This window comes from Corapipo altera, unplaced genomic scaffold, assembly GCF_003945725.1.
Source record: "Corapipo altera isolate COAL_440 unplaced genomic scaffold, ASM394572v1 64, whole genome shotgun sequence".
Taxonomy (NCBI): Eukaryota; Metazoa; Chordata; class Aves; order Passeriformes; family Pipridae; genus Corapipo; species Corapipo altera.
Genome location: NW_020884893.1, coordinates 11,794,106 through 11,821,697, shown reverse-complemented (window position 1 = coordinate 11,821,697; position 27,592 = coordinate 11,794,106). Strand labels below are relative to the sequence as shown.

The following is a 27,592-nucleotide window of genomic DNA, read 5'->3' as shown; positions in this document are numbered from 1 at the left end:
TGAGAGCTGAATCCTCCAAGGGTGGAAAGGGGAAAGAAAGACCTTATTTGTTACTGGGCATTCCCTTTTAATTGTCTTTTTAACCCTGCTGCTGTTGGGGTGAGCTCTTGTCTCTGGGGAGTGAAGAAGTTACTGAGTGCAAACCTAATGTTTGTGCTCTTTCTTTTGCAGATGGATGTCCCATTCCTGGAAAGGTGGATAATTCTTTGTATTTGCTGGGGAAGGGGCTGGTTTTTTTTCCCCATATCATGCTTTGGTGCCTGCAGCAGTGTTTTGGGATGAGACATGCTGCACTCCTCCTGCCACCACACTGCCTGTGGATTTGTGCTCTGAACAAGCATCTTTGCTGTAGACACTTCAGCTCGGGGCAGTGAGGGCTCTTCCTCCCAGACATCCCCCTGAGATTCAGCTCAGGTCAGTTGGTTGATGTGAATTGATCACATCTGGAGCCATCTCCCAGGGGTTGTCCTCGTGGTGGCTGCAGAGCTCTGGTTCCCCAGGCAGTGCCTCTGGTGCCATCACTAGAGGCACACCTCAGCCGTGATAAAAAGAGTTTGAATTTAGACCCAGGAGCTGAAGAGTGACAGATTTATTAACTTGTTCAGGTAATTCTCAATGGTTTCCTTCCTTTTTTTCCTACAACCATAGAAAAGAGTTTGCAGGACCCTCAGCAGACCATCTGGCTCACCCCTTTGCCCAGGGCAGCCAGCACTGCCCAGTCCACTTTGGGGTCTTGTGATGTTAGTGCCCAGCATGGCCCTTGGCTGTCCATTGTGTCTTGGGGCAGTCATGGACCAGTCTTTTGAGATAATCAGCTACAAACCATTCCTCAATTCCCTGTGCCTTGCCTCCCTGAGTCCATGCTTCCATGTCTGTCCTGTCTGCAATCACCCCTAGACTGCCCTGCACCTATTCAGTTCTTTTCACTCGTGTACAGACCCTCAAATTTTTTTTTTTTTTTGTGCCTCTGATGACTTTTGCTGCCCTTTGCCAGAGTTTCATGTTGTTGTGCCCTTGGCAGTGTGAATCCTGGACTGTTCCTGGAGCAGTCCCTGATCTGAGATATGGATATATGATCTCAGTTGCTCCGTGTTTGCTGTCATGGTCTCCTTGACTCTCTGCCCATCCTGCTCTGCTGCTGCAGTCTGCTTGCTCGGGGCACATCTGGCTGCACGTGCCGTGGAGGTGGCAGATGGCATCTCACATGATGTGCTGTGTGAGTGACTGGAGCTTCTCTCTCTTTGCTTGTCAGGGGTGGAGAAAGATCTGAGCACTTCAGGGTGTCACTGCTGGAGCTGCAGAAGTTCTTGCTGGAGTACCAGAGGGTGAGCTCAACAAAGGCCATGGGGAGGGACCGTGGGGTATCAGCGTATCAGCACCGGTATCAGTGTGGATCCAGTGTTCCATGGGTAGCCTTGCTGTGCAGCTGGGGTGATTTGGTTCCGGGGTGCTCTGCCTGGCACGGCCTCAACCTGAGCACGTCCTTCCTGGAGCAGTTGGTGTTGCAGGGGGAGCACTGGGGAGGGCAAACCTGTCCTCAGCCAGGCACCCTGACCAGAAAAGGAACTGAGATCTGGGAGGAGCAGAGGTCCTGGGAGGAAGGAACTGGTCACTGGAGATTTACCCAGTCCCTGTGACCTCAGCTGGTTACTGAAGGTTTGGAGCAGCCAAAAAGTCCTGTCCATCCTGTGTGCTCGGGAGTTGTCAGCAGTTCCTGAGGAGCAGCTGATGGATTCAGTCGCTGACCTTTCCATTTCAAAGTGACTGTGGGTTGTTCAGCCAGCACAGCGTGCACAGACACGCTCACAGGCACAGGCAGTGTGTGGCTGCACAGAGCCCTTGGCTCTTGCTGGGCTCCCACCTCACTGCTGGTCTCATCCAGGAGGGCAGATGGGGGAGTGTGAGACCTCCTGCTCTGTGCTCCACCACTGCCTCTCTGCAGCCAGCAGGGAGTTACCCAGGGGGAGCTGTGGTGTTTCCATGGCTGATGAAAGAAACGCAGGGAGAGGGAGCCAAAGGAAGCTGGGTTGGCTTCTGCTGCTGAGGGAGGAGGGAGGGCAGATGTGTGTGAAGGAGCTGTCTGAGAGGAAAATGCACAGCACTGAGAAAATGAATCCCACAGAAGTAGGGCAGATTTGCTCACTGTGTGCTATCCAGCATTTGTGCTGACAGTTGAGTTCCTGGCAGAGATGGTCTTGCATCAAAAACCGCCTCCTTAATGGTTAAAGCTTCTCTCTGGATGAGCTGCACGTGGTTTTGAATAGTACTTTCTGAAATGGCTTCTTTTATGTCTCTCCCGGGGTTTGCAGGAGCTCTGGGCTGCAGATACCCTTCAGGTACAGGAATTCATGTTCAACTTTCTGAGAGACCCTTTGAGGGAGATTGATGAGCCTTATTTCACCCTGGATGAAGTAAGACACCTTGAACATGGTGTGTGTGGAGTGGGGTGACACAGGGAGTGACATCCCTGGTGCAAAGTGTGCTGTGGTGTGACAGCTCTGCTGTCTGTGCTGTGAGTGCTGGTGCTGGAAGGATCACAGCTCCTGTGAGCTGCCTGGCCCTGTGAAATGGACGTGGTGGGTTACTGTGTTACACAAGAGCTGGTTGACAAAGAGAGAGTCTTCTGGGCTCTTTTCTTGTGCTAAGTGTGCAGCTGGGAGTACTCATCATGCAGTTCATCTGGGGGAGGAGAGGGGCTGCATTTGGCTTAATGCTGCTTTGGAGCATGTCAGGATTTTTTCAAAGCAAGAAGAGCTGAAAACAAAATAATAAAAACAACTGGAGATGACAGTGTCACTGGCATTCTGGACCAAGCCAAGGTCCCTTGACCCACATGGCCTTAGTGAGCTACTGCCAGCCATGTGAGCTGTAAAAAATAAATGCAGAGCAACTCATTTGTCTGCAGTTGGGTCAAAGGATTTGGCACACAGATGTCTGGCACAGCTCAGAGGGCAGGTGGCCATGCCCAGGCTGTGGTTACTTTGGCTCAGGTAGCCTGGGTGCTGTGTGGGTGGCCCCTGGTCAGTCTGTGCCTCTGGCACAGGGTGGGAAATGTGTGTGAAGCTGAACCACAGCACCGGCCCCTCCACATCATTAACACCCTTCTGTTTCTTCCTGAGCAGTTTCTCACCTTCCTGTTTTCCAAAGAGAACAGCATCTGGAATTCACAACTGGACATGGTGTGTCTGGAGAACATGAACAACCCCCTCTCCCATTACTGGATCTCCTCCTCACACAACACGTAAGGACTAAGAGAGGGCTCTCTCCATCCAGCTGCTCCCAGCAGCCTTTTCCCATGCCAGGGGGAGATTCTCCTGGTTTTACCTGATCCCAGCAATGGGTCAAGTAGACTTCAAAGCAGTTGTCAGTACATTAGAGACCTTCTTCTTGGTGCCTCAGTTTTCCCTGTGTTGTTTAACCATAAATGTTTTGCTCAGACATTGTCCACAGCACACATCTGCACAGACCTTCAGGTGCCTTCACATCCTGAGCTGTCACTCTGGTAATTCCTCACCATTAGCAATGGCATCTTCCCTAGCCTCTCAGGACAAATGTGGTACAACCTGTTGGGCTGAATTTGACCATTTTCCTTCTCTGCTGCTGGAAGAATTTTGCAGGAATTGCTTTCTGTGCAGACAGGCTCTGTGTGTACTCCCTGTTCATGGGGTGCAGTGGCAGCCCCTTAGCCCACACATAAAGGACCAAGAGCCTAAGGCAGCTGAGCAGCCCTGAGAGCAGGCAGTGAGCTCCTGTCTGCCTGCAAGAGCTGGTCTAACCCTGCTCTTGGGCTCTTTGTGGCACCAATGCTGATACCTCTCTGCAAGGTTTATCTCAGGTGACAGCAGCAGGGCTGGGCTCAGAGCAGTGCTGGCAGCCCTTGCTGGTGGGACAGAGCCGAGCCCCTGCTCTGGGGAAGTGGCAGCTATGGGAATGCTGCTCTGCCCTTCCCTGCAGGGCAGAGGCAGGTCCAGGATGGCCCAGTGGTGTGGCTGTGCTGATGTGTTTGTGTCCCCTGGCAGGTACCTGACGGGGGATCAGTTCTCGAGCGAGTCCTCGCTGGAGGCGTACGCGCGCTGCCTGCGCATGGGCTGCCGCTGCATCGAGCGTGAGTGCTGCCCCTCCTCCTGCCTCCGTCCCTGGGACAGCTTGGGGTGGTCGGGAAAGGCTTTGCATGGAAGGCAGAGCTGCAGGTTGATGTGCCACTGGCAACATTAATTCCATGATGTGCAGAAAGGGCTGAGGTCGTTTGCTTTGCAGGACGTGCCTGAGCTTTTGGTCCCTGGGGAGGATCTGGCCTTTCACCTCCTGTGATGCCACCTAATCCATTTCCCAGCAGTGCTTAGTTCAGTCCATCTCATGTCTGTGTCCTGCCTGTATTGCAGCCTTTGGGCTGAGTTTCTCCCGTGGGTCTCTTTCAGTGGATTGCTGGGATGGTCCCGATGGCATGCCCGTCATCTACCACGGACACACCTTAACCACCAAGATCAAGTTCTCCGACGTCTTGGTCACTATCAAGGAGCATGCCTTTGTCACCTCCGAGTGAGTACAGCAGGACCTCAGCTGGCAGAGCAGAGAGAATGCAGAGCCAGGGTTGTAGTAAAGGGAAGCCCACCTTTATCCAGAGATCCAGCACAAGGCCTGAGATTTGGTGGGAAAAAAATCATCTCGTGTCCCCCAGCCAAAGGGAGATTTTCCTGGAAGAACTTGTGGGAGGGAGGGCTTTGGGTAAACCCAGGTAGTTTGCCAGTCCTTCTCCACCCTGTGGCCTGCCAGCAGTGGTGGGACACATTCCTGAAGGGTGGTTACACTGGGTGCTCAAGACAACACAGATTGCTGTTGATGAGAGCTGCTCCTGGAGGGCACAGAGACCAGGTTTTGAAACAGAGCTTAGAAGTCCTTGGTTCCATCCAGAGCTCGTGGTGGCTCTGATGACTGTTCTCCTTCTCCCAGTTTCCCTGTCATTCTGTCCATCGAGGACCACTGCAGCATTGCTCAGCAGAGGAACATGGCTCAGAATTTCAAGAAAGTCTTTGGGGACATGCTCTTGACCAAACCAGTCGATATTTCTGCTGATGGCCTTCCCTCTCCAAACCAGCTCAAGAGGAAGATTCTCATCAAGGTGAACCCCTGTCCCCAACAAGGCTCATAAGTGAAAGAATGAGGGCAGAATGGGGGGGAGGGTGTGGGACCTGCCTCTGGAAGGGAGTGGCTGTCAGTACAGGGTTGGAAGTGGAGAGCTGATGCTCAAACCAGCTAGAGACAGAGCTCTCTTGCTTCAGAGGAGCTGCTGGGTGCTGCCTTTCTGAAGAGTGTGAGGGATGTTGGTATTTCTGCTGCAGGAGTCATTTCTGGGAAGAAAGGGTGGGACTTTACTGCCATTCAATGATCTCTGTGGCATAGATCTTGATCCTTTTAGTATGGAGGAACCCATTGCAGCAGACCTGGAGTTTTGGGGCTGTTCACCAGAAAATGCAAACTGCTTTTTGGATACTTGTTCTCCTCAGGGTGCCTGACCTGCTCTCTTGTCCCACAGCACAAGAAGCTGGCAGAGGGCAGTGCTTATGAGGAGCTGCCCACATCCGTGATGTATTCAGAGAATGACATCAGCAACTCCATCAAGAATGGGATCCTCTACCTGGAAGACCCCATAAATCATGTATGTCTCTGCTGCTGTCACCCTGTCCCTGTTCTGGGGGCTCCATACATGGTGTAATGGCTCCATCGTGTGCTGTGTGTGCTGGAAGGAAGGGGTGTGGTGCAAATGACCAAAGAAGCTCTTGATGTCTCTGGTTTCTCAGGCATCCCTGAAGGCTGGGGGAGTTCTGTGCTGGCTCTCTCCTGTGCTCTTCCCTAGGCATCTCCTGTGGGCCCTTGCTAGAGGCAGAAGGCTGAGCTAGAGGGAGCTCTGGGCCAAGGTACTGCAGCCCGTGATCTGTGCTGCAGGAAGTTCTGGTGATGGCTGTGCTTCCAGCCCTGCCTCCTACCAAGTGCCTGCACTCCTGGCACACCTAAGCAAGCATTCTGCTTTGTAAAGCACTGATCACTCATTTACTGTGTGCATTTACTTAACACAGCCCACTTCTTCAGCAGCATTGCTTTGCTGAGGGTCTGTCATGCAAAGCCACCTGCTACCAAAACAGATTTTTTGGGAAAAGGGGAAAGTGCAACAGTAAATCCACATAACATCCCTGCAATCCTCACCTCTGATAGCCACTGTACTGAGTCCATGCAGAGTGGGGTTTTTTTGCATTGATTTGCTTTTGATTTGGTCATCACCTTTTGATACGTGCTGGGGTGTTTGCAGTGTGATCTGCAGTCACTTTGTATGTAAGACCTGTCACGTGCTGGGTTTTTGCTACTGATAAATCTGTGCTTCAGATCTGGGGGATGTCTTGGAAGCTCCTGTGACTCACTGGAATCAGTGTTGCTGGTGACTGTCCTTCACAAACCTGATCACCCCTCCCTGCTTGTGCTGGTCAGGGAGAGACAATCCCATGGATGGGTGGTGGGCCAGCTCAGTGCTTCCTCAGGGGTCTCTTTGCCAGAGTTTGTTTCTTTGCAGGAGTGGAACCCTCATTACTTTGTGCTGACCAGCAGCAAGATCTATTACTCTGGGGAGACGACCAGTGACCAAGGAAATGAGGACGAGGAAGAGCAGAAGGAGGTGAGGGCTCTCCTGTGTGACAGTGAGTTGTTCCCATAAGAAAAGGACCTGACTGCCCAAGGGGCTGAGCATTACCACTGCCAGCTGCCTTCAGGGGGAGATCCTGTGCTGGGAGCGATGGCAGCTGCTTCAGAAACTCCCTGGTCCTGGTTGGTAGACCCCTGAGCAGACTCCAGCACAACTCAGTAACCCAAGGTGGTGGGTTTTCCCCCTTCCAGGTGAGCAACAGCACTGAGCTTCACTCCACAGAGAAGTGGTTCCACGGGAAGCTGGGAGCGGGCCGTGACGGGCGGCACATCGCGGAGCGGCTGCTCACCGAGTACTGCATCGAGACGGGGGCCCCCGACGGCTCCTTCCTCGTCAGGGAGAGCGAGACCTTTGTTGGGGACTACACCCTCTCCTTCTGGTGAGGCCCTGGCTGCCCCGTACCGCTTGAGGGGTAGTTTCCTTTTGGTGCTGTGTTCAGTGGTGGGGTCCCGTTCCCTGGTGGTCTGTGAGCAGGTTTCTCCCCTTTTTCTGAGCCCCAGCACCACATCAGCTCCCTGTCCCAGTGCAGAAGGGTCAAGTCCTTTGGGATCCTTAGGCAATCACTCTCCTGTGGGGCAGGAATGCTGTCTCAGGCTGTAGCTGTGCCTGAGGCAGGTGCAGAATCTCTCTGTGGACAACCCTGGCTTATCCCCTCCCTCTTGTGCAGGCGCAACGGGAAGGTGCAGCACTGCCGGATCCACTCGCGGCAGGATGCCGGCAGCCCCAAGTTCTTCCTGACGGACAACCTGGTGTTCGACAGCCTCTACGACCTCATCACCCACTACCAGGGGGTGCCACTGAGGTGCAACGAGTTTGAGATGAGGCTGACAGAGCCGGTGCCACAGACCAATGCCCATGAGAGCAAAGAGTGAGTGTGTGTTTAGGGAGGGGGGGTTGTGTCCATTGGGTGGCTGGGACCCTGGGGGAAACCCTCCCAGATCTCTCCTCAGCCATTCCCCTCTTGCTGGGACTTTCTGGTCCTCCCTTTCTCCCCGTGGAGCTCTGTCACAGCAGCCGTGCTGGCCAGCTCTGTTGTGCATGGAGCTAATTGTTGGGGGGTCTCAGTGCAAAGCAGAGGTACTGGGCTTGGTTGGGATGCCCTCGCCCATGCCACGCATCACCGAAGGGCTCTGCCCCATTCCAGTGTCATGGATAGGATGTTCTCTGCTCCCTGCCCTCCTTTTGAGGATTCAGGCAGCCTTTATGGGGCTGAGGGGAAGCCGTGTTCCATGGCAGAGGTGTGGGATGAGCCGGATGTGTGGAGGCCTGTGCACAGTGACGTGTCTCTCCTGACAGGTGGTACCACGCCAACCTCACCCGGGCCCAGGCCGAGCACATGCTGATGCGGGTGCCCCGCGACGGAGCCTTCCTGGTGCGCAAGAGGAGCGAGCCCAGCTCCTATGCCATCTCCTTCAGGTGTGTCCCTGGGGAAGGGCAATGGGCGCAGGAGGTGTGGCCGGGATGCTGCAGTGGGTGGGAGAGCTGGACAGGGGCCATCAGCCAGACATGAGCCCTCCCAGAGCTCCTCTTGTTCCCAGGTGACCGTGGATAAGTCCTGGAGCCCCCTGAGAGCCCTTAGGGCCCTGCTCCTCCTCCCACCCTCCGATGGAAGATGACCTTGCTCAGCCATCAGCCCAGGGGCACCTTTTCCTTGGGCGTCTTTATTTTGGCAGAGACTTTCTCGTGCCGGGTGCCAAGTGGCTTCTCTCTTTCCTTCTTCCAGGGCAGAAGGGAAGATCAAGCACTGCCGGGTGCAGCAGGAGGGCCAGACTGTGCTGCTGGGCAACTCTGAGTTCGAGAGCCTGGTGGACTTGATCAGCTACTACGAGAAGCACCCGCTGTACCGCAAGATGAAGCTGCGGTACCCCATCAACGAGGAGACGCTGGAGAAGATCGGCACCGCGGTGAGCGTGGCAGCCACTGGGAGAGCCCAGCCACACAGTGATGGACAGGTCGTTTCTGAGCTGGTGCCTTGGTGTGTGAGCCATCCCTGTGCTCCACAGCCCTCACTTCTTGGGGCTTTGTGCCGCTTACTGGCACTGCCCCTCGGAGCCAGGCTGGCAGGGAGTGTGGGCTTGGGCTGCTGTTTGCCGTGTGCAGCATCATCTTCAGTCTTGTGCCTTCCCTGGGGCGCTCTCCCTCCCTGCCCAAGGCAGGGGACCTGTCACTGCTGTAACCACTGTCCCTGCTGTAACCACTGTCCCTTTGTTTCCACAGGAGCCGGACTACGGAGCCCTGTATGAGGGACGCCACCCCGGGTTCTATGTGGAAGCCAACCCCATGCCCACCTTCAAGGTATGCTATGACTGCTTGGGATGGGACAACCTGCAAGGCCTGAGGGTTAGCAACTGTCTCTACGTTTCATTTTCCAAGAGCTGGGTTATTTTGCACACTCATTTTTAGCCTATGAGGGGAGAAATGCTGGAGGTTGAACCTGCAGGTTCCCAGGCTGGGCTGCCTCTTATTCTGAGCTCTCCAAATTCAATCCATCAGTGGCTGTGGGGTAAAGGAAAGTGCTGGTGTGGGGCCATACCAGATTTGTGAGCTCTGCTTTGATGTAAATGGGGCCTTGACTTGTTCTGCAAGGTGTCAGAAGGGGCTGGCAGCAGGGCTGGATGCTGCCTGCACACAATGTGCCTCACAGCCCCCCCAACAAACACATCTGTGGTGGGAGGTGATCTCATCCTGTGGGCTCGTTGTCCATGTGTCCTTCCCCTGCCCAGCCTCATGGCACCCCTTCTCCTTGCAGTGTGCAGTGAAAGCCCTGTTTGACTACAAGGCCCAGCGGGAGGACGAGCTCACCTTCACCAAAAATGCCATCATCCAGAATGTGGAGAAACAGGAAGGAGGCTGGTGAGTGGATGCTGAGCCTCCCTTTTCCCTCAGGGATGTGGTCAAACCTTGCTGTCACCATCTATACAAAGGTGTGTCCTCTCCAGGGGTGGGTCTGTCTGGGCATTGCCCACAAGCTGCACAGTCCCAAAGTCTCAGGAACCCTAAAAGCAGATAATGGAGGAGCTGTCTGTCCCCCTGACCCCTACTCAGGATGCTCTGGGGTCCCATGGCAGGTGCTGATGCTGCCCCTTCCTTCCCTTCCAGGTGGAGAGGAGATTATGGTGGCAAGAAGCAGCTGTGGTTCCCTTCCAACTATGTGGAGGAAATCACCAGTCCCAGTAGCCTGGAGCCAGAGCGGGAGGTATGTCCATGAGTGGGGCAGGGAGGGCTGGTGCCCTTTGAGCTTGGCTGCTCTGCCCAGCACCATGTCCAGCACCATGCCCAGCACCATGCCCAGCACCATCCTGCCTATGCTTCCTTCCCAGCAGCAGCTGGATGAGAACAGCCCCCTGGGAGACCTGCTCGGAGGTGTTCTGGATGTGCCTTCGTGCCAGATCGGTGAGTGCCAGGGAGAGAGCATTACAAAGGCCCCTTGCAGCTTCTCAGCCCCCTGGGGATACATTCTGCATCCTCACCTATCCCTTCCTGGGCTCCAGTGACCAGAAATGGGACCTTCTTGTAGCTGAAGGGTCCTGGGTCAGCCCTGAGCCACTGCATCTGTCCTCTCCCTTCCTCCCTCTGCTCTGTGAAGGCCTTGGCTCAGCAGCTGCTGTGACCTTGCCCTGTGCCCCTGTCCCCACACAGCCATCCGCCCCGAGGGGAAGAACAACCGGCTCTTCGTGTTCTCCATCAGCATGTCCTCGGTGTCGCGCCTGTCCCTCGACGTGGCGGCCGACACGCACGAGGACCTGCTGGACTGGGTGAAGAAGATCCGGGAGGCAGCTCAGACAGCTGATGCACGGGTGAGCCTGCAGAGATGTCTCCCTACCAAGTGCTGGGTTTTCCAGGAGCTGAGGAGCAGGCAGAGGCTGGCAGGGGGGTGGTGAGGTGGCAGTGTGTGATGGATGGCAGAGCAGTGACAAAGATGACAAAGGCAGAGCAATCTTTGACAATATGGTGAGGGGTGGTGGCCGTGTGTTACGGCTTGAGAGGTCCAGGCTGGATATCTGGGAAGATCAGGCAACTGGGAGGGTGCTGCAGCCTTGGGAACTGGGGGATCTCCATCCGTGGAGGGTGGCAAGGCCACAGCTGCCCTGCCCTGCCCTGCTCCAGGCAGAACCCACCAAGGGCCCTTCCCATGGGGGTTTTGTGGTGTCCCCCAGTGCAGACCTGGCAAACCTGCTAGTGGTTCCCACAGCATGAGCAGGAGCAGCCACACCAAGCAGTGTGGGTCAGTTTATGAGCTGGGTTGCCCAACACCAACTGCTCCTACCTGGCCTGACACCTCTCTCCCCCTCTCTTGGCAGCTCTCCGAAGGGAAGATGATGGAGAGGAGGAAGAAAATTGCCCTGGAGCTTTCGGAGCTGGTGGTCTACTGCCGACCTGTGCCCTTTGATGAAGAGAGTGAGCATCTGCTGGGCTGGGGCCACCACAGGCACTCACCGTGGCATCACCCACCCTGTGCTGTGCCCTGAGGGGCTGCTTTGGCTAGATCTCAGCAGAGGCCAGGTGTCCAAGGTGTCCAAAGCACCAATTTGCTTTGGAGCTCTGGAAACATCCTTTTGAAGAGGGTGGAAGTTCTGTTCCCCATCCCTCTGCTGCTCATATCTGTCACCATCCAGAGCAGCTGCTGATGGAGTGGGGTTGGGGAGCATCGTGCCTGATCACTAAGAGCTCTGTCAATGCTTTCAGCCATTGGTGTTAGGCCCCTGGAAAACACTCCCCAGGTCAGAGTAGGGTCTGCACTGCCGTGGTGGCTGAGCCAGGGGTGGGAGGATGGTGTCGGGACAGAGCCAGTCGGGGTAGTTGAAATGTCTGAAAAGGGAATGTTCTTCTGGCTTACACAGTGCTGTCTCCTCCCAGAGATCGGCACAGAGAGGGCCTGTTACCGAGATATGTCCTCCTTCCCCGAGACCAAGGCGGAAAAGTACGTCAACAAGATCAAAGGCAAGAAGTTCCTGCAGTACAACCGCCTGCAGCTCTCCCGCATCTACCCCAAGGGCCAGCGCCTCGACTCCTCCAACTACGACCCCCTGCCCATGTGGATCTGTGGCAGCCAGCTGGTAGCACTCAACTTCCAGACCCCAGGTGAGGGCAGCAGGCAGGGGAGGTGGGTGGGTTCCTGGCGTGCCCTGTGTCTCCTCTGAGCCACCTACCTGCATCCCTGCTAACCTGCTCCTGGCAAATGGGAGGTCTGGGAGGGGCTCTGGGTCTAGGAGGGGCTCTGCAGGCAGCAAGACCCAGTGTTCATGTCCAGGCATGTGGTTGCTGCAGGAGAAATGTGCTTCTGAGGGCTGGATTGACCCAGGGAGCTGGGCTGAGCCTGAGTGTTGTGCCATGAGAGCAAGATGAGATGGAGAGGAGGCAGGGAGTTTCCCCAGGTCCCTAGTGACAAGGAGGGCAGGCAGGGAAGGTGCCAAAGGGGATGGTGCAGCCCCAGCTTTGGGACTCCAGCTGGTTGCAGGGTTAGACACCAGCTGGATGCATGGTCTGGGTCCAGCTGGCTGCTCCTCTTGCCTTTCCCCAACTTCCATTCCTGTTCCTGCCGTGCAGTCCAACCTTCCTCTTTCCCTGGCCCTTGCCAAGCCCTGCTGTGAGCCTGTTCAGCTCACCCACACACCAGCAAATGACCTGCCTCTTTTTTCCTGCTGGCTTTTTCATTCCTTTTGTGAGTTCAAGCATCTCACAGGGCGGTTTGGCAAACACTAGAGTCAGCACAAGGAAAGCTGAAGGGAGAGGGAGGAAAAGGAGGAGGTGACCCATGGAGCACTGGGTAGTTGGGCAGATCCTGCATAAGAAGATCACCTCATGTCCCCAGCACATGCACAGGGCAGTGAGGTCATGGAGCACAGGATGGGCCAGGTCCCCTTGCCAAGGGCTTCCTGTGAGGGACCAATAATCCAAGTGATCCAGCTTGTGAAAAAGGGCACAGGGTCTCATCCATCTCCTCCATCTCCTGCCTGTGCTCTCCAGACAAGCCCATGCAGATGAATCAGGCCTTGTTCATGTCCAGTGGCCAGTGTGGGTACGTCCTGCAGCCAACCAACATGCGAGATGACATCTTTGACCCCTTTGACAAGGGCACTCTGCGAGGCATCGAGCCACTCTCCATCTCCATTGAGGTCAGTACCTGCTCCCGCTGTGGGGAGGGATTCCATCCGGGTGGTTATACCAGATTTGGGCTGATAGAATGTATTTTCTGGGTTCCTGGCTCTGCCTGCAGCTGCTTGCTCCTCACTGAACCCCTCAGCCCTTCCCTAGAGCTGTCCCACAGCACAGGCTTGGAGAGCCCTCGCTGAAGAGGGAGACCCACGGGTGTTGCTGAGGGTACCTGGAAAGGACCATCCGGAGCATCCCTGGATGCTCCCCTGGGACTCCTCTGGCACAGGGCCCAGTGCCAGCAGGTGGCATCCATGAGCTGCTGAGGTGGCATCCCTGTCCCCAGAGCCTGGCCGGCTCCAGCAGGATAACACAGGAGCTGTGCCTGGTCCCCTCCTTGTCCCTCTGGGCTCAAGGTGTCCATGACCCCTTGGCTTGTGGCCCCTCAGGGGAAGATGCTCAAGGACAGAGCATCTTTTCACCCCGTTTTCTGTGTTGCACTGCTGGTGATGATAAGAGGAGGGGTGGCTGTGGGTGAGGGGTGCCAGAGGATGGACTGGGGGGGCCGGGTGAACCTTTTTCTTCCCGGGTGGTGGTTCTGAAGCTGGATCATTCCTGTTTCAGCTCAGGGAGCTGCACCACAGGGGCTCCACAGGGGTATTGGACAGCTTGCCAGGCAAAGCCCCTGGAGGGCTGTGCCAAAGCAGGTGGCTCTCATGTTTGGAGCAATGGTGTCCTGTACAGGCATCCATGGTGGTCCTGGAACCGAGCTGTGGGTCAACAGTCTCCTTTGCCAGTCCCTTCACCTCATGCAGACCTTGAGGAGGATGCAGTGGAGATCTTGCCTTTAGGTGCTCACAAGTTTCCTCTGAGGCCACCTGTTTCAGAGTGTCCCACCTAGGCCACAGCCCTTCCCTATGAGGAAACCCCATTGTGTCCTATCTGTGCCATTGATGCCATATCCACTGTCTCCCTAAAATCCCTGGCATGATTTCCCTTCACCACCTGTTTTCCCAGCTCTTCCTGCATCTCAGAATGCAGCTGCAATCACCAGGTGTCAAGAGTCATTGTACCATAGCCAGTCACTGTTGCCTTTAAGAGACAGGCTCAGCCTTTTGTCCTCTGGCAAAACTGCCCATGTCCCCACCAAAGCCAGCTTTCACGGATGAAGAAGCCGTCTCGAGCCCAGCATGACTCAAAGCACATGATCCAGCGTTGGCAGCATGTCCTTCCCCTGCAACAGCAGCGTGCCGACAGCACGCTGGAGCGACATATGGCCACCGGCAAGAGGGAGCTGCGCTGGCTTTCTCCTGTGAGGAAGCAGGTTGTCACTGGAGTTGGGCACAGACTGTGCTATGATCAGGAGGCAGAGCAGTGATGGAGAACAGCTCCTTTTCATCCTCACACTGAGGCAGGAGGGCCGAGAAGTTTCAGCAAAGAAGAGGGTGTCCAGCATAGCACTCCAGGCAGGGAACTGCGCTCGGCTTGGAGCCCAGTTCCAACTTGGCAGGCTGGGGGAGGGATGCTGTGGCCCAGGCCTGGCTGTACAGGCAGTAGGCAGGAACCTGGGGCAGTTCAGCTGCCTTTTTTTATGGCTTACAGGTCAAACTGGTGATTGGGAACACCATAGCAGCTTCCAGGGGTGGGAGCTGTTTCTCTCCGAGAGGCTGTGCTGGGCTGGCTGTCAGCGTTGCTCCTCTCTCCAATTAGCAGAGCCAGGGTGGCTTATTTGGAAAGATGTCTTGGTATGCAAAGACATTTTTTTTCCCTTTGGTCCTGTCTCTTACCAAGTGTCTCCTGCTCTCTGCCCAGGTCCTGGGGGCTCGGCACCTTCCCAAAAATGGAAGAGGAATCGTTTGTCCTTTTGTGGAGGTGGAGGTGTCCGGCGCCGAGTACGACAATGCCAAGCAGAAAACTGAGATCGTGGGTGAGTGGGTTAGTGAAGGGAAGGGAGAGGGATGCACCAGCACTCCTGATCCTGCTGTGGGCCATGGGGGCTGCAGAAAAGCCTGGCCCTGGGCTGGGAGCTGCCCTTGTGCTGCCCCCAAGCTCAGCATCAGCTGTGGGGGAAGGGGGCTCAGCAGGGGCTGCCCACTGACAGCCGTGTCTCGTGAGCAGCGGACAACGGCCTGAACCCCCTCTGGACCCCGAAGCAGTTCCACTTCCAGGTCAGCAACCCTGACTTTGCCTTCCTCCGCTTTGTGGTGTACGAGGAGGACATGTTCAGCGATGAGAACTTCCTGGCTCAGGCCACCTTCCTGGTGAAAGGCTTGAAGACAGGTAAAGCACTTGGGGAAGTGGGGAGGGTGGTCATGGGGGTCCTCACCAGTTCACATCATTGGCCAGGAAGATGCTGAGTTTCACAAGAGGATGTTGTCATGCCCCAGGCTGGCTCAGTCCATCCTATCCCCGTGACAGGTCACAGCCCCAGCGAGGTAAAGGAAGGCAGAAGCTGTTTACTAACAGCCCCTGGGGCTGACTGGGATGAGTTGGAGAGTCATGGAATCATAGAGTGGTTTGGGTTAGAAGGGACCCTAAAACACTATCTTGTTCCAATCCCCCTGCCATGGGCAGGGACACTTTCCACTGGACCAGGTTGCTCAGAGTCCCATCCAACCTGGCAGAAGCAAAGAAGGGTCTTCTGGGAGAAGGACACCCCCCCCGACACTGACGTGCCACAGTGACACCATTGCTGTCTCTGCCGTAGGTTTCCGAGCTGTTCCCCTGAAGAACAACTACAGTGAGAATTTGGAGCTGGCTTCCCTGCTGGTCAAGATAGACATTTTCCCTAGCAAGGTGAGGCTGGGGTCGCACACGGGAAGGTGACAGTGCCACAGGGCTGAGGAGCAGAAGCAGTGAGTGAGCCCTGCCTGGCCCTGCCCATGCTCCTGCTCCAGTCAGGACAAGGCTCAGCTGTGCCTGGCCTGAATTCCCAATGCTGCTCCATAGTGATGCACGGCGGGAGGGCAAGTGCTGGGCTTGCCTCCTGCAGCAGTTGGGGTGTTTCAAGCAGGGTCCTGCCTGGACTGCGTTTGACTTGCCTGGAAATCCCTTCAGCAAAAGCTGGAGGAGGCGGATTTGCTCCATCCCAGTGCCTGTCTGCTCTCCAGGGAAGTTACAGCTCTGTATCACGGAGCTGGCTGGCCTGGGGCTGTCTGTGTTGGCATAAGTGGAGGGCAGGGCTGCTTCAGAGACAGATGGTTCTTTTATTTCTTCATTTAAAATGATGCTGGTGGGAGCCAGCAGTGGTTGTTAGAGCAGTTTTGTATTGCAAACCCCAAGCCCCCGTGAGCCATGGACACGCTGCGTGGCAGCTGCACCAGGACTGCCCTTACTGCAGGATGTACACTTTGAAATCCCAACCCCTTGACTGCTGTGTTTTTTTCTTTCTGATCCGAGCAGGAGAATGGTGAAATAAACCTCTTCAATGCTTCAGCCCTACGGGAACGAGCAGGGGATGCCTCCAGTCAGCTGCTGTCAAGCAGAGGCAGAGAGGGGTCCTTCGAGTCGCGGTACCAGCAGCCTTTTGAGGATTTCCGGGTGTCACAGGAGCAGCTCGCTGACCACTTCGAGAGCCGGGAGCGAAGGTAATGGCAGTGCTCCTTCAGCTCCTCCCAGCAGACTCTGCTGCACAGAAACCCGAAATTTCAGCATGGAAGTTGTGCCAGTGCTTGGGGGAGTCGCTGCTTTGGGGTCTGTGGGAGTAGAGCGGGACAAGGAGCTGCCACCCCGCAGCTGGTGCCACCTTCCTCAGGCGTGGGAGATGGGGCTGAGCCCCTGCTCTCCCCCAGTGGGGTGACCTTAGACACGAGAGAATGCCCTTGGTGACCCCTGGGTGAGGCTGAGCTGTCCCCTCTCTGTGCCCCCCTGCAGGGTACTGCGGAGGACCCGGGTCAACGGGGACAACCGGCTGTAGCCCATCCCGGCGGGCGAAAGCACCTCCAGTGCTTGTGAATCTCACAGCACGCTGTGAACTGGTTTCTATGGAAACGGCACTGCTATGGCCTACTTTCAGGCAGCTTTTCCAGTTTCTCTGCTGAAGTGTGTTCAAGTGGAGAACTAAAAAAAAAAAAAAAAAATTGGAAAAAAAAAACCCCACTCCAAAACCAACCCCAACCACCCTCCAACCTTCACCACCAAGCCCTTAATGAAGCGTGTCGGTGTGGACAGGCTGCCAGCCGCTGAGGTGAGAGACCAAACTGCCTATAATCACAAGGAGAGACCCAAAAACCCCCATCCAGCCCTCTGTGTCGCTGCTCTGCCTGTATTCCAGAGCTCCTGTGCAGCTGCCAGAGGCCCTGTGCAGCCATCCTTTGCTGTACTGTTCCCAGCACTCCAGGCAGGGGGGGACTTTGGTGACCAAGGCAGCAATAGCTGTGTCCTGGCATTGGATCTACTACCTGTATAGGCACTGCCTAAGGGTCCAGTAGTGAAACTCTGTGTTTACGGGGCCGCTCTAGCTTTAAACGACAATAAAAGTGTCAGTATTATGTGTGTACTGGCTCAGGTGTCTGGTGGTCTGTGCCCTGCACAGGGGTGCAGCCGTTCCTGAGGGGAGCCTGCACTGTTCCCTCCTTCCTCCTGGATTTAGGGGGTTTGCAGCTGCTGAGGGGAAAAATAATAAGCAGCAGCCTCAGGTTTAATGTTTTCATTCGAAAGGGTAAAACAAGGTCGTGTGCTACCACTGGCCATGCAGTTCTGAGCCAGCCTGGGGACAAGCACCCAAGGATGAAGAAGAGCTCCTAGGACAGAGGTGTGTGAGCTCAGCATGTTGCTGGGTCACTCACTCAGGGCCTTACCCCATTGTGCTCTTAGAACAAAGGGGAAAGTTGTGATCAAGCATTCCCAGCCCTCTCCACATGGGGCAGCTCCTGCTGTGATGCCCTGGACGTAAGGGCATCACCACGGGCCTCCCCAGACCCCAGTGCAAGCACCAGTCAACTCACGCTTGTCTTTTACGCTCTTTATTTAGGAACAACCAAAAATGTCTGGTTTCATTTCAACAAACTGTACAAGCAAGCTCTTCCCCTCGCCCACCCTCACATCCACATATACACAAGGAAGGGAAACTTGCCATTCACTTCTCAGAAGTGGCATTGTTGCTACAGGGAGTTCTTGCCCTCAGAATAAGAGCAGGTAAAGTCCATAGCAGGTACAAGCTACCCTAGCCCTAATAATAGCTACAGCCCACAATCACAGGCAGCTTCACTTTTTTTTTCCCTCTTTAAAACCTTTACCAAAAGTAAAAACTATTTCCTGTTTCACACGATTGCCAAGGTGACCATTTAAAATTGTGGTCTTGAAAAAAAACACAGTAACAACCCCACTGGAACCCCCCACACCTCCCCAGTACAAAGACGGTTTACACAGCAGAGCCCTCGCTCTGCTCCCTCACTGCAAGGCCACCCTTATGAAAGGTCCCATTGCAGCTACAATTACATTTTCCTTTGGATAAATCCAAGCAAAAATTCCAGGTCATTCAGCACCAGCGTGATTTCTAAATAACAATAATTAAAAAAAAAAAAAAAAAGACCCCATTAGGCTGACTTTGTGGTCTGCTGAGAAACAAAGTGATCAACACGCTGTTCCCAAAGTCTCTCTTTTAGTGCAATGTTAGTATGTGCAAGGGGAATCATAGCCACGTACCCATAACACCACCACGAGCCAGATGGGGCAGAGAGAAAGTGCAATTTTAGCTAGAAGTTTTCTATGCCATGGATTCCTAGCCCAACCCTCACTAGCACCAGTAAGCAAGAGTCCTCCTAACACTGCCCTCCATCAGTGCAGGTAAAAGGGGGCTTTAATTGTGCCATCAAAATATGGCCAATGTCAGCAAACAGAGCACTTGGGCAATAACCAGAAAACCCAAAATTTAAAAAAAAAAATAAAAATTCACTGCTTAGGTAACAGAGCTCCCTTGGTCTGCCCTAAAGTTTGTGATGCCAATCCAGCACTCCTGGCAGGACCACTGCCAGTAAAACATAGAGCAGAAACTAAACCTCCCAATTTAAAAAAAGAAAAAAAGGGAGAGCCTGCAAGTGCCTCATCCCTCTCCATGTGAAGTGTTGCCTAATCTTCCCTGCTGTTTTGGGGATCAGCTGGGTCTTGACACCAGTGGTTGCAGGTGAGCTGAATCACATCAGGACCCTGATCAATTTGAAAAGAGCAAAGCCAAAGTTATCAGGGTAACTGGAGACAGAAGTTTACAAGTATTTGAAATACTGTCAACACTGTAATTTGTGCCTAAGTGCTGAAAATCATCTCTCTCTTCTGATTCCCAGTGATCCAGCTTCCAGTCAGGTTGTCTCTGTTACAACTCTAAGAGAGAGGGGCTGCAGGGAAGACAGAATACAACACTCCTCCATGTGATCAAACTGTTGCTTTTCAATTTAAAAAAAAAAATCAAAATCACAAAACCCTAAATGTAAAACTTGCCTTCTACAGTCTCCTTCTTCTCCTGAACAGTCAAGGGACACTTAGCAAAAATTAACCAAGCAGGTATCTTGCAGCTCCAGCGAGAGCATCCCCCAGCCAGGTAAAGGGTTTCAGCTGCTGCTTTTGCCGGTTGCTTCTCATGGTGACCAACACAAATCCTTGGCAGGGAGGGGACATGAAGGCACACAAAATACCTCCAAGCACCTGTGCCCATCCTCCCACCAGATGCAGGCCTGGTGTCCATCAGCGCTCACCTCTCAGGCAAGTGGAAATAGGAGCCTGCAGATTATGGTTGGTTTAGTGTCCTGCTTTAAAAAAATAAAAAAAAATAAAAAAAAAAAAGAATGATTTCCAGGATGCTAATTATGGACCTGAAAAATAAGGTACCCAAATGAAACACAGAGCCATGTCTAAGGCTGGCACAAATCAGGGTTTCGGGTTATTAAGCAATTGGATTGTGCCCTTAATCTAAGCAGTCTCAGAGACATAAGTAACAAGATTCACATGGATTAAAAATGATGGTTACTGCTGTGCCTGCCAAGCCCAAGCTCAGACAGAGCTGATGGAGGTGGAGAATATAATTTCCCTTCCTTACTGATGCTGGCTACATCACCTCGATCTTACACCCCTCCTTTCAAGTCAAGATAGTCATCTTTGATTAGATGATGATAAATATTCACACACTGTGTAGAACTGTAGTGACACTTCCTCTTAACACCACAAGAGCTGCTGCTGGGACTGTCAAGCCACCTCTCAATTTTTCCTTTCAGTTTTGGATGCAAACACATTTCCAATGTCCTGCACCAAAACCCGAGTCTGTCTGGAGATGGCACCTGCTTCTCCTTCTCAACAGAGAAACAGGGGACCACAGAGCTAAACCCTCAAAAATCTTCAGCTTATACTTTTATGGAGATTTCAAGTCAACTAAAAAATGCAGATAACAAGGAATGTAGGAGTAGAAAGGGAACTCGATCACTTTTTGACTTTTTTTTGTCTCTAAATCTCACCCTCCCCACGCAGTGGCGTTTGCCAGCCCCGTCGCCACGTCCAAGGGGAGTCTGCATGGAACCACTTTTTAAAATTCCTTTGACCCAAAAGAAAGAAAACTCCTGCTGTGCTTGTATGAATGCATGGAGACAAAGCTCAAAAACCTCAGCAGCTTCCAACCCTCAAGGCTGTTTTTTCTGTGTACACCGGGAAATTCTCCCTCTAGCTCACAAGATTTCTTTTCAATTTTTCTGGAAAACTGGCTGAATATAATCCAAGTGCAAAATATTTCAGCTAGTGCATGGAAACGTGGTTTGAAGGGACCAGTTCATACCATAGTCCTTAAGCATTTCTGTAGATGGAGTGGGGAATCACTCTTCCAATTAAGCCATAGACCTTTAAGTGTACACCAAAAATCCCACAGAAAATCACCTTGAATGGGCAAACTACACTTCCAACATATTTATATAGCAAGTAGTTAGTAAAAGTGTACATTTTTAATGTACATCTTAATGCAATAAAGAATCAATGGCATATCTGAACTGTATATATGTGTACTTAAATAAACCTGCATGTACATAGACACTACAGAGTAAATTGACCTACCTGTATTTGTTCTCTGAAGGTGGCACTGCACATACACCCCCTATCTCAGGCCACACGACTCACAGATCTGCTTTCCAGCTCTAGCCCCACCCAGATTCTCCCATCACCTGTGATATTTTAGGGTGTGCAGGATTGCACCCGTGAAGGTGAACCCCTGGGGCTCTGGCAGTGCAGCCACCCCCAAGGGGAGCAGTGGGGATGAGCCAACACGGAGGCAAGGTGGGATGGCTGCTGGTCACACCTCCAACCATGCCATGACCATCAGTAGTGCTTCTAAAGAGACATTTAGGGAGCCTGGTGCCACAGCAGGGTGCTCTGGGTCGGTGCCAGCCCTGCTCAGAGCACGGTGGGGATGGTCCATCTCACTGCTACGGGATGGGCACCGTGCGAGTGGGTGCATCCAAAACATCACCCCGGCTCGCTGGGGTGCAGGTCACCTCCATCTTGAAGCAGATGGTCACACTTGGCCATGGGGATCATCCCCTGTGTGCCAGGGAGCCCCATGAACTCAGGCACAGGCACCCAGCACATCCTGCTGGGCAAGGGGAAGCCCCTCTGCCAGAGCACTGAGCAGATACAGCCCCTTCCAGCAGCTGAGCAAGGCAGCCTCAAAGAGGGGACAAAGAAAGAATTGCAAAAGCAAGGGCAATTAAAGGTAGAAATCAGACACCATCTTTGGAAGAGGTTCTGAAAGAGCTTTTTTGTTTTTAAACCAGATTTTTTGTAAATCTCTGGATCCGATCCTTCAGGGTTTGCTACCCACCCTCCTAATAAATATCATTTACCACTAACAATAAAGTCTCCCACATTAAAAAGCTCTCACTAAATAAAAAACTTCTACTGAAAAAGCTTGGCTGAGTTGGCTTGGCAAAAATAAGGAGCTATGACTACTCGCCATAAATACATCAGCGGATAAACACCAAAACTATTTAAGTTAAAGGACAATGTTGGCTCCAAAAGAAACCAGCAATGAACCAGCCACGAATTAATTCAAACTAGAAATTTAAATAAAGTTTCTAACCACTCAAAGGCAGTGAAGTTCTGGAAGAGCCTTCCAAGAGCAAAAGTGAAGGCAAGACATGGAATGAATTTGGAGCTGGGATTTGATTAGTTTGTGACAGAATGGTCTGACACAGCATTTGGCTGGACTATCCAGCTCAAGAGTTTCCCTTCTAGGCCTTGTTTTCTATTAGCAAAGAATATTTAAAAAAAACAAACCTTCAAGCAGTTGCATCACACAGCAACCACCCAGGACAACACACATTAAAAATGTACAGGTACCAGGCAGCAGGCAGGTTAACTGGGAAATTTATTTTGCTATTTTGCCAGAAACATTGCACATGGCCTGGAAAAATGGAAAAAAAAAAAAAAAAGAAAAAAAAAGACTGGAACAAACACTTGAAGTCACCAGCAGTGCTCCAGGAGGATCTGCCATGTAGGGCTGCAAGAAGGAAACTTCCTGACTGCAGCAGAGCTGCTGCCTCACCATCCCTTGGAGACAAAAATGACTTGAACCACTCACAGCCACGCTGCGATTCCGTGTGTTTGTTCTCTGAAGAACAGCCTGTTCTCTCTGAACAATGAAAAGGATTCCAGGTCAGGATGCAAAAATTATTATGTGCTAGTTCTCAGTGATTAAAGAGAGACTTGGAGATTTAATAGCCTGCTACAGTCAGTCTCCAGGAACACAGGGGAAAGTGTTCTAGCCAGCAAGGGACAAAATGACATCAAACTCCTGGGCTGCCTGGGTCTGGGAACCTGCTATTTATCAGAACAAGGCTGACTCTAACCTCATCTGTAGGGATTAAGAATCTTGCTCAACTTAAATTCAAGACTGGCAGTTTTCTTCTCAGATCCCTCTCCTAACACACACACTTGTTTGCCCACAAAGCCCTTCACTGCCAGGACCAGAAGGGGCAGAGAGGATATATGCAGCCATGCCAACCTTTAGAGAACAAACACCTTAACGGACAGATGAAAAAAAAAAAAAAAGAAACAAGAAACAAGTACTATGCCATGATAGTCCATATCTAAGCAACGACCTTGTATACACAATGTCTGAGATTCGTTATGCTTGTATAGGCAGCTGTAGGCATCGGTATATGAATATGAAATCTGAAAGTCTGTCACTGGAAAGCAAACAGGAGCATCCTATTTCCTGGGTGCGAGCCGAGCCCCCGCCTCAGGCAGCCCTCGGCTGGGCCACGAGAGCTCGGCACCGAGGGCCCAGTCTGTGCACGTGCTGTCTCGTGTGCTGTGCCCAAAGGTCTCATTTATGGCAGTGCTTCATCACCACGTCCTGCTCCCCAGGTTTGGATCAGGCCGGCCCGTGGGTTGCTTAAAGATCACAAATTTCTTCTCGAGGGTAAGAGCGGATCCTCCAGGGCTGGTGGTTTCAGTTCACTCTGTTTCTGAAAAAGAACAGAGGTGTCAGATGCTCCAGCCCGCTGCAAGGGCCTGCGACCCAGGTGGGATGCTGGGTGGGGAGGAAGGGGGGCAGAAGTGCCTCAGGATGGGCAAAATTGGGAGCCTTGACAGAGTCAGCTGCAGAGAAGGACAGCCCCACTCTGATGGGGCAGGAAACACAAAATCCTGTGGAAGTGGAGCTGGCAGGGCTAAGGAGGGATGCAGCCTACAGCAGCCCAAAGCTGTGCACACCCTTGCCAAGCACCTCCTGCCTCTGTGCCATGAGGGGTGACGGGACCACCTCACTCTGGGTGGCATAAAGCCATGCCCAGAGGGTGCTTGCAGGGGCACCTTCCTGGCACAGGTACAAAAGCTGGCCCACCACCTGTCCCCAAACCCACAGCTTCCCAGAAAAGCACATGGGGTGGTGATGCACAGCCAGACCCAGCAGCTGCAGGAAGGACAGGGCCCTCCCAAACCCATAATCCACCTCTTCCAAATTAAAGGGAGAAGGGAAGCAATGAATTTTACCTGATTTTTACAAATTTTTTTCTAAGGCCTGCAGCCATGGCAAAGCCTCAAAGCAAGGCAGTGAGGCCAGAGAAGATCCCAACTGACCAGCAAGCAGCTGCATGTGTGGACCATGGTGGGATGGGGCCAGTGCTTGGCCATCCCCATCTGGTGAGAACCTTGCCAGGGAGGAAATGGCCCCCAGCTGCACTACCTAAGAGCCCACAGAGGGCTTGGAAAGCACCTCTCCTCCACACACACGCCTTCCAAAAGTGAGTCCTGGAGAACGGGTAGGGCCAGCAGCTGGGAGCACCAGCCCTCCACGTCCGTGCCAACAAGGATGCTCACACCTGAGGAGTTGGCAGCGGGAGAGGGAAGGGCAAGTACGAGTTCTGTCTGCTGCCCAAGCCCAGGTGGGGGTATGGAAGGAGCTAGTGGCATGGGACAAGTAGCCAGGCCCCTTCCTTCCCAAATACCTATCCCCTTCATAAATCCATGGGCCACTTTCCCACAGGGTAGGTAAAAGGACCGGACACTCCTGCTGTTTTACTTAGGCTTGAGATAAAGCCAGGATTTGGTTTCTGAGCGGTGTCAGCACCTAGCGACCGAGGCAGAAAAGGGGCAGACAGGCCGTGGCACTTATGTCACCCCACCTGGCCCTCCTCATCCTCCTTCCTTTCCCCCCTTCTTTCACAGGAGAGTTCCTCACCGCTTCCTCAGTTAAATCTCAAACACTGAACCCTTCCCTGAAGCCAAGTAGGAGAGGCCCAGTGCCCCACGGCCACCCCATTCCCCCACGGAGCCAGCCCTGCCAAGGCAGGGGCCTTACCCAGCCGCGTGGTGGGCGGCGGGCCGGGGGCGTCGGGGGTCCCTGCGCTGCCCTCCGGGCCGACCGGCTCCCAGGCCTCGCTGCTCTCCGACGCCTCCGCGCCGGCTTCACTCGGCCCTTTGCGGCTCCCCGCGGCCCTGCCGGCACAGGCCTCCTCCGAGCCAGAGCCCCTGCCTTCCTCCTCTGCCTTCATGGCAAACCACACCTTGAGCTGCTGGGCGCCGAGGTGGGAGCGCTCGCACAGGCCGGGCACGTCCTCCTCCCGCAGCCCCTTGTGCTTCTCGTAGTAGTCCTCCAGCACCTCCCTGCTGGCAGGGCTGACCTCCACCAGCCCCGGGGGAAAGACCCCCCGCCGGTAGTTCTCATACCACTTGAGCTGCCCGTTCTTGTAGCCATACCGGCTGTCCCCGAACCAGCGAATGACCTCGGCCCGCGGCAGGCCCGTCTGGGACACGATGGCGTCATACTCCTGGTTCGTGGGACGCTGGGTCTGCACGAACATTTGCTTCAGCAGATGCCGCTGCTGGGCCGTTTTTTTGAAGTTCAGTTTGGTTTTGGGAGGGGTGGGCGGCCGGCTGGAGCTGCCTTCCCCCTTCTCGTTTGCGCCGGTCCCCGGTACCTCGGTTTTGCCGTTGGACTCGGTCACTCGCAGGTTCTTCAGGTTGATTTTGATGGGACTCACCTTCCGCTCTGCCGAGTTCACGTTGTTGCCAGAGGCGTCGACTGAGCCGTTTTCACTCGAAGCCCTCTGCTCATCCGAGGAGTCCTCCCCTTCCCCGCCACCATTCTCCGCCTCCTCCTCTTCCTGCTGAGTCGCCTCTTCCACTTTCTTGTTTTCTTCCGCCACCTTCTTCTTCCTCCTCTCCGAGAACCAGCTGTCGATCTCCCTCCGTGTCATCTTCGTTTCCCCCCTCAGGCGGTTCACCTCTTCCTCTGCAGGAAGAGGATTTTGGGCAAAACTGCTCTCCAGGGCCTTCAGCTGCTCTGGTGCCCGCTCCTTGTATTTGGTTGGGGTGAAGTCAGGTGCCTGGTGCCACGACTGCCGTCGCGGCGGGTGCTGAGGGGCCGGCGTGGCCGCCGCCACCGCAGGGCTCAGCTCAGCTCCTCTGGGCGGGACATCAAAGGTGATTTCAGGCAGGGAATCAAGAGCACTGTCTCCAGGGAAGACAGCCCGGCCACCTCTCACGTTCCTGTAGTGGTACCTCCTGTCGCTGAACCATTTTCGGATCTCCTTGGTGGACAAGCCCGTGATCTTTGTCAGCCGCTCCACCTCAGCCTGACCGGGGAACTGGTTTCTGCAGAAGCTGCCTTTAAGGGCTGAGAGCTGCTCGTGGGACTTCTTGTTTTTGTAGACATTGGGATCCAGGAAGGTCTGTGAGGAGATGGCAGGGCAGGCGGTGAGCAGTGACTGGGCACTGTTGACCACCTTCACTCCTGAGGCACTGCTGGAGCTCACGGTGCTGTGCTGCGCCGCCGGCTGCGGCTTGGGGACAGAAGTCACTGCCAAGGTGAAGGAGGAGCTGGTGCCCTTCAACCCATTTGCCATGATGGGCTGCGTGACCAGCAGCCCCCCCGTCCCCTCTGGCTGCCCCACCACATGGCCTGGTAATGTTGCCTGGATAAGATGGGGGACACTCCCAGGATTTGCAACCAGCGGCGTGTTCAAAACTGTAATGGTGGGTTGTGGCACGGACTGAATAACAGTGTTGAACATCTTCTTCCTGGCATCTTCGATCTCCTCCGGTGACCAGCTGATGCCCTGCTTCAGCCTCTGCGCAGTGAACCAGATCTTCAGCTGCTCTTCTGGGTACTTGGTCACCACAGTCAAGTAGCAGAGCTCAGCTTTGGTGGGATAGGGAAACTTGTGGAAAGAGTTTTTCAGGAAGCTGTTGGAGTCCATGGCGGCATTGTATGTTGGAATGCTGCTCAGGGGAATCATCACCTTGGGAAGGGACTTGGATGTAGGCAGCTGCTGATGCAATGGGGGTTGCTGCTGCAGCGACACAAGTTGTGCAACCCCTGCCTGCAGAACGGGCACGTTTCCTATGATGGAGCCATTCACTATGTGGGATGACTTTGCTGAACTTGCAGTGGGTTGACTGACTGGCACGGACCCGTTTGGGAATGAATGCTCCCCATCCTTCACCTCTGACTCACCGCCCAACTGACTTGACACACTCTCTTTCAGCGTGTGGATTTTTTTGGCCTCGGGTTTACCTTTCATTATCTTCATGATGGGGGTTTTGGTAATGATGATTTCAGACTGGCCGTCTGCCCCTTCTTCGGGAACCTCTCCCGGGAGGTCGTGGCTGCCTGTGGCCTCACAGAGACTCTGCTCCACGGTGGTACGGCCGTCCTGCTTGGCCACCCTCCAGACAAAGCCCGTCTCGCCGCCGTGCGACTCCGCGTTGTGGTGCGAGAGCCCCTCGTGGCTGTTGGCCAGGAAGCCGCACGGCACACACGCGAACGCGGGGTCTTTGCCGAAGTCCGAGTGCTCAGAGTCCAAGTGCCCGAAGAACTGATGAACGTCCTGGGATCCAAAGTCGCAAGACTTGCAGACGTAAGTGTCGCTGTCAGCAGCACCGCGGTGCCCGTTGGACAAAGCTCCACTGCTGCTGTTACTGGCACCAGCATCGCTCGCTGGCCCTTCCACGGGAGCCTCTTGCTGTGGTCCTTCATGATCATCTTCCACAGCGTCCTGCTCGGTCTCCTGAAGCACCAGTGTTTTCACTGGTATCATGCAGGGAGTTGTGGATTTCCTTTTGCTAGCCATCACGATGATTGATCCAGATGATTATTTTTTTTCATTTAAATTAAATTCAAATTTAAAAAGAGCTATTGCAAGTGCTCTGCGGTCCAGATTCCAGCAGATTCATGATGTCAGAAGGAGCTGTTGTCAAATGTTGACAAATGTTCATATTTGCCACTGAACCTGAGGACAAGGAGAAGAAGAGGTTAGTTCCCCTGGCATTTGACAAAGCACAACTGTCCTGGTATTTAACTGTTTCCCTCAATAAATCATTTTGCAGCCTCTT

At 53.9% G+C, this 27,592-nt stretch overlaps 2 protein-coding genes across 11 annotated transcripts in view; one reads left to right on the top strand and one right to left on the bottom strand.

Moving 5' to 3' along the window:
• The window catches only part of PLCG1 (phospholipase C gamma 1), a 41,420-nt gene extending 23,815 nt beyond the window's left edge, over positions 1 to 17,605 (top strand). Inside the window, exons 7-32 of one of the 2 annotated variants that reach the window (XM_027645852.1) lie at positions 172 to 194; positions 1,253 to 1,325; positions 2,310 to 2,411; positions 3,123 to 3,241; positions 4,020 to 4,105; positions 4,419 to 4,539; positions 4,951 to 5,119; positions 5,534 to 5,656; positions 6,563 to 6,664; positions 6,883 to 7,070; positions 7,359 to 7,559; positions 7,988 to 8,107; positions 8,415 to 8,595; positions 8,909 to 8,986; positions 9,441 to 9,544; positions 9,791 to 9,887; positions 10,015 to 10,084; positions 10,331 to 10,488; positions 10,993 to 11,089; positions 11,549 to 11,773; positions 12,659 to 12,807; positions 14,597 to 14,711; positions 14,903 to 15,064; positions 15,492 to 15,580; positions 16,184 to 16,371; positions 16,658 to 17,605. In XM_027645852.1, the coding sequence (XP_027501653.1) occupies positions 172 to 194; positions 1,253 to 1,325; positions 2,310 to 2,411; positions 3,123 to 3,241; positions 4,020 to 4,105; positions 4,419 to 4,539; positions 4,951 to 5,119; positions 5,534 to 5,656; positions 6,563 to 6,664; positions 6,883 to 7,070; positions 7,359 to 7,559; positions 7,988 to 8,107; positions 8,415 to 8,595; positions 8,909 to 8,986; positions 9,441 to 9,544; positions 9,791 to 9,887; positions 10,015 to 10,084; positions 10,331 to 10,488; positions 10,993 to 11,089; positions 11,549 to 11,773; positions 12,659 to 12,807; positions 14,597 to 14,711; positions 14,903 to 15,064; positions 15,492 to 15,580; positions 16,184 to 16,371; positions 16,658 to 16,700 (3,183 nt within the window). In that variant the 3' untranslated portion in view covers positions 16,701 to 17,605. The remainder of the gene's footprint in view (positions 1 to 171; positions 195 to 1,252; positions 1,326 to 2,309; positions 2,412 to 3,122; positions 3,242 to 4,019; positions 4,106 to 4,418; positions 4,540 to 4,950; positions 5,120 to 5,533; positions 5,657 to 6,562; positions 6,665 to 6,882; positions 7,071 to 7,358; positions 7,560 to 7,987; positions 8,108 to 8,414; positions 8,596 to 8,908; positions 8,987 to 9,440; positions 9,545 to 9,790; positions 9,888 to 10,014; positions 10,085 to 10,330; positions 10,489 to 10,992; positions 11,090 to 11,548; positions 11,774 to 12,658; positions 12,808 to 14,596; positions 14,712 to 14,902; positions 15,065 to 15,491; positions 15,581 to 16,183; positions 16,372 to 16,657) is intronic. The other variant, XM_027645853.1, reaches the window with a different exon arrangement.
• Positions 17,606 to 17,732: 127 nt separating this feature from the next.
• ZHX3 (zinc fingers and homeoboxes 3) overlaps positions 17,733 to 27,592 on the bottom strand; it is a 28,782-nt gene continuing 18,922 nt past the window's right edge. For 6 of the 9 annotated variants that reach the window (XM_027645854.1, XM_027645857.1, XM_027645855.1 and 3 more), the window contains exons 2-3: positions 24,558 to 27,489; positions 17,733 to 23,223 (exon numbers count right to left, since the gene is read on the bottom strand). In XM_027645854.1, the coding sequence (XP_027501655.1) occupies positions 23,213 to 23,223; positions 24,558 to 27,330 (2,784 nt within the window). In that variant the 5' untranslated portion in view covers positions 27,331 to 27,489 and the 3' untranslated portion in view covers positions 17,733 to 23,212. The remainder of the gene's footprint in view (positions 23,224 to 24,557; positions 27,490 to 27,592) is intronic. The other 3 variants (XR_003528107.1, XR_003528108.1, XM_027645861.1) reach the window with 3 other exon arrangements.